This window comes from Apaloderma vittatum, unplaced genomic scaffold (assembly GCF_000703405.1).
Source record: "Apaloderma vittatum isolate BGI_N311 unplaced genomic scaffold, ASM70340v1 scaffold36395, whole genome shotgun sequence".
NCBI lineage: Eukaryota > Metazoa > Chordata > Aves > Trogoniformes > Trogonidae > Apaloderma > Apaloderma vittatum.
The window spans coordinates 6,361-11,463 of NW_009719526.1; the positions used below are offsets into that span (position 1 = coordinate 6,361).

The window sequence follows — 5,103 nt, forward strand, 5'->3', positions numbered from 1 at the left end:
AAACCTCCTTACCCCAACCTTCAAGAACTTACAGCTCGGGGGTTTTCTGAGGAGGAAGCCGTCTCTCCTACTGAACACTCCTTGATGGGTCTCTCCTCCATGAGACCCCCCAGCTGCTCTTTGCACTCACGTTAACTCCCTCACCAGGGACACGCCGGGGCAGGAGTCTCACAGCCCAACTACACCTCGCACGAGGAATTTTTAGTTTTTTCTGCACCAGCCTCCCTTTATGCTGCCCAGCTGCGACCACAAAAGGGGTGAGGGCTGTACACCCGCGGGACTCGGCTTTCTTAAAGCTCATGGAACAAAAGTGATGGCAAAGAAATCACAGATGCCCAAAGGTGCGACGCGGCCTCTGCTGGCTGGTAACACACAAATACGTTTCCCAGCCTGGAAATCGTGTCTGGAATCACTCGGGGGCAGAAGCACAGGCAGGAGGGCTGCAGAGGAGTCAGCAGCGACTCCAGAGCCTGCCCTGGCTCCCACAGACATTAGGGAGCTGAGTGCGTTCGCCCTCACGGGGCGGGATACATCCAGCCACGACTTGAAGGCATAAATAGGAATTTAAAAGGCACGAGAAACCACAGTATGAGCATCGTCACCCCAACTTCCACAAGAAGTAAAAAGGTTTTTTTTTTGAAGAGTGACATACAAAAATGAACGTCAATACTGAGAATGGGAGAATCCACTATTTGTCCCCAGGCAAATTACTCTAAAAATTAGCTGCCCTGAGCACTAAGCGCGTATTTCACATCTCTTGTGTCATCCGATTGAGCTCGTTGGCAGTAACACCTGGATCTTGCTTTATCTCAAAGGCTAAACACAGAGCTCGCTGTTCTCACACATCTCACTCCTCTGTATGTTTTTCAGCTTGCGCTTGCTCTTTCCTCTATAAAGAAAATGAAAAAGGTCTTTACTTTCTCACTGTATGAGCAATCGCCTCGATCTAAAGTCCTGCAGACGCTCCTACCCCACCTGACAATCGACCGGCATCTCTGTGTCACCGCTCCTGCACTCACACAGCAGATCCTGCACGTCGGCAAAATAAATGCAAGAGCATTAAACTGTTTCCACGCTGTTAAGATTTCTAGACAGAACTACAGAGAACCATAAAATCACAAGGGGAAGCTTCCAGTCAATGTCCTGAAGGATATTTATCTCAAAGTGACACTTTGACTTCTGTTCTAGACTTCAAATAGTCACAAACTTTGCCAGCAGTTCACAGAAACGGCAGAGCAGTTAAATTTCAATGGTTTATACAGGAACAGCTGTACAGGGTCCGATCAAAAAACTCAACAGTGACAAGACAAATGGAAATGCAAGAGAGCGGGACCAGCGCATCTCCTTCTCCCAGGAGAGCTCCCAACCATCTGCAGCCAGGAACCTCACAGCAGGTCTAGATTTACGTGTTAAGCAATCCTCCTTAAAACAATTGTCCCTGGAGCCGGCTTTTAGCATCTACAACATCCTCAGTGGCACCAGCGCGCTCCCTGTGTGACGACCGTCGCCCTGAGACACCACTCGCTGTGGAGGAACAAGCTTTGCTGACACCAGGGTCTTCCTCCCGTGGGCTCCACGTTAACCAGGACCCGTTCTCCCTACAGGGACACCTCTGCCTCAGCAGCTCGTGCACAGAGCTCTGACCGCAAGGAGCTGCCGACACCTTCTCTCCGGTGTTGAGAATCACGGAGGGTTACCTCATACTCATCGAAAGGCTCCAGAGCTTGCACTCTTCTCTGCTCCTCTTCTGGAGTGCAGCGGGTGAAAAACTCGTTCATATCCATGACACTGCACTCGGTCCAGCCCTGCAAGAGAAATCCCTCAAAATTCTGACCTCTGGAAGGACAGAGACTCTCTTCTTGCAAGAAAACAAAGGCCCTAAATTAAACACCTCCATGGGCCTTCAAGATCATCTAGCTGGAACTACGGCAGGATCTGCTGAGGATAGATCTCCCACCTGGAAAGCTCTTAAGAACTTCATTTATTGCACCAAAAGCCTCAGAGGAACCCATCTTGCCTTAATCCCACACCAAGCAGGCTGAATAGTCAAGCTGCTAGAGAAGGCAGCGTCTCCACCTTGGCCCTGCTTGCTTCAACCCAAACAGCCCATGACCTCCCAAATCATTCAACGGGACGATCCCTCCCAGGTAAATCACACTCCGTGTGCTTCCAGAGCCGAGCTTGAAGCACGAGCCTCAAGAGCTGCAGACACTCGCCTTTTCCAGGAAGCGCCTCTGCTGTGCCTCGCCGTCCGGGTACCGCGCCAGCGAGCGCAGCGCGGAGCTCAGCCGGCTGAAGTGCTGCTGCATCACGCGGCCGAAGGGGTCCTGGGGGTGCATCTGCTCGTAGAGAAGGAAGCACGCCCGAGGGAAGCGCTGGGCCGCCCACTGGATCACGGCGTCGGACCTGCAGGTGGAGGAATTGAATACCTGAGCGCCTGGGCAGCCCACGACGGACGCGAGTTATCTTCCTGCAATGCCGGAGCGCGTGCTGCAATCCCGACAGAGGGATCCCAACACAGAGAACCCTGTGCTGGGCACTCAAAAATCTCCTGTCTCTTCCGTGCAGGGAATTCAGGGGAGGAGAACAACGAGAAACTGGGCATCACTCGTTCGAGGTTTCCTTCATTTTCCACTCCCACACGGACATCAATTACCCCACGACAACGATGACATACGGAGCTGGCTGGGACTTCCAGGGAAATCCTGAGGCTTTCCTCACAGGACGGGAGGTCTCCCAGCCCCGGGTGATGTACATACAGCACGGCTTTCCTTTCCCTCTCATGTCACTGCCAGGCTAACACAGGACACCCCAACTGACCGGCCAGGCTCCATGTAGGTGAGCACCACCTCCGCCAGGAAGAGGGTGGGGACTTCCTTGTCCAGTCCTGCAGCCTCCAGGGCTCTCTCCAGCTCACAAAGCTCTGACAAATCCACTCCCAGTAACTTATAATCCTCTCCCGACAAGGTAACGGCTCCTAGGAGACAGAAAGGATCCAATCTCACTACGGTGCCGCTGCAATACTGACACCAGAAGGGACAAACAGGACAATCAACCCCCCCAGGCTGTGCCTATCAACTCCATTTCTTTGGGACACGCACAAGACAACGGCCAGGCTGAACTAAATGAACGATGGGACGAGGGGTAGAGGTTACAGACTGAAAGGGGGGAGACTTAGATTAGACATCAGGAAGAAATTCTTCGCTGTGAGGGTGGTGAGACCTCACAGAATCCCAATGGTTTGCTCACAACCATAAAACCATTCTCAAATTTTCAGGGGCTTCTTTGTTTGGTTTTTTTTTAGATATCACTTCTGTAAAACAGCGCTGAGTCCTGCGCCAGCACCCGCCAGCTCTCTGCAAACACCAGCGCTAGCCCCGCTGATCACCGCTCCCAGAAGTGAGTCCCAGTTTACGACCTGCAAGCACGACCACAACAAACCCTGTGCTCCGCACCCAGCTCTGCAGCTCTCTTCCATCTGTATTTACACTGATTATTTGATCAACTTACTACATCCCTATTGTGTGTCATCCCACGCCTTCCAGACAATCCATGTACTTTCCCAAAATCCTACTCTCCTCCACTGTGCTGCAGCTCGCCCTGTTCCCTCAGATTTGTGGCATTTTCACCTTCTACAGCATCTAGAACATTGTTGGAAACCCTGAAGGAAATCAGGTGCTGGAGAAACCTCCACGAACTGCCCCCTTTTGCACCTGACCAGCAGAACAATCCTTTCAGCTCTGCACATATTCTACAGTAGCTTCCTAAGGCTCGTATTTTCCTGCCTCGGAATAGGGAAAAAAAAAGTCAGGTAAATGAGCAATTGTTTTATTGATTTACTGCCCATAAATCACAGTACAACTTGGGCTGAAAGGGGCCTCTGAAGGTCACTTCATCCAACTCCTTGCAGCCACCTGCACCAGGTTCCTCAAGGCTCCATCCAGCCAAGCTCTAACTACCTCCAAGGCTGGAGATGCCACCACCTTTCTGAGCAAAAACCCTCTTGGTTACACGTAATTGAAATCTCCTTTGTTGCAGCTTGCAACCATTGTCCCCTGTTTGCTTTGTGCCTGCAGGAAACGTCTGGCTCCATCCGTTGGGCTTGATGGTCTCGGTCGGCCTTCATGATCTTAGAGGTCTTGTTCCAACCTCAGTGAGTCTGTGACCTTCCCTCTCCCACCAGGCAGCTGAAGAACTGCAGCAGGACTCACCTCTCTCCCTCCCGACCTCCTCTTGGGAAGGCTGAACAAGCCCAGCTCTCCCGGTCCCCCTCCCACCCCACGTGTCCCACCACTCCATCCTCCTCACGACCTCTCGCTGGCCAGGCCATGCTGCAGTTTGCGCCAGCAAGCCTGAAGCTGGGCACGGCACCTCCGAAACTGAAACAGGACGGAACTGAACTTGGTTTGGGATCATCCACTCCTGACAAATCCACCCCGGCAGCTCTGCATCTTCTCCTCATCTCCCAACACTTCCCAGTTTTTCATCTCTTCCCCAGTTTTTGCAGAAAATGAACTCGCTTTTTGTCATATCGCACTTATTAAAGGCTGAAGCTACGTTTGCCTCTTCTAAACTTTTAGCCTCTAGGAAACATTCTGCAAATATCGTACCTAATGCTTCCCCTCCAGTGTCTCCCACCAGCGCCGACAACTCCTTCATCCTTCTGATGAGAGCAGCTTTTTGGCGCGCCACATCTGGAAAATCCACCTCGTACACTGCTGCGTGACGCAGGAGACCCACATCCTTCAAACGGAAGTATAAGGAGTCGAAGCCAGCGCCCAGAGACAGGATCTGCAGAGAAAGCGTCAGAAAAAGTTACACGAGCTCCTGGGTGTGAAAAACACTCAGTAACATCGTCCGTAGAGTGACAAAATCAGGCAAGAGGCAGAAGAGTTTTGTGTATTTCCCCTTCCCAAAGCCAGGAATGTGCAGCCACGGTGGCACCAGCCACACTCGCCGTGCTCTTCCGGAAAGGATCACGACAGAGGAGCCGTCGACCGGCCACGGCAGCGCCGAGACGCCCAACGAGGCTTTGCATGCGCTGGAAACCGCCAGAAACGCCCCAAGAACGAAAAGGCACCTGTGTCCTGGGGTGGCTTCGAG

General features: G+C 52.4%; 1 protein-coding gene across 1 annotated transcript in view; it reads right to left on the reverse strand.

Annotated features, from left to right (window-relative positions):
- LCMT2 (leucine carboxyl methyltransferase 2) overlaps positions 1-4,791 on the reverse strand; it is a gene marked incomplete at both ends in the record, with an annotated part of 9,323 nt that extends 4,532 nt beyond the window's left edge. Inside the window, 4 exons of the mRNA XM_009870664.1 lie at positions 1,698-1,805; positions 2,217-2,406; positions 2,821-2,977; positions 4,611-4,791. Of these exons, the coding sequence (XP_009868966.1) occupies positions 1,698-1,805; positions 2,217-2,406; positions 2,821-2,977; positions 4,611-4,791 (636 nt within the window). The remainder of the gene's footprint in view (positions 1-1,697; positions 1,806-2,216; positions 2,407-2,820; positions 2,978-4,610) is intronic.
- Between the last annotated feature and the right edge of the window lie 312 nt (positions 4,792-5,103).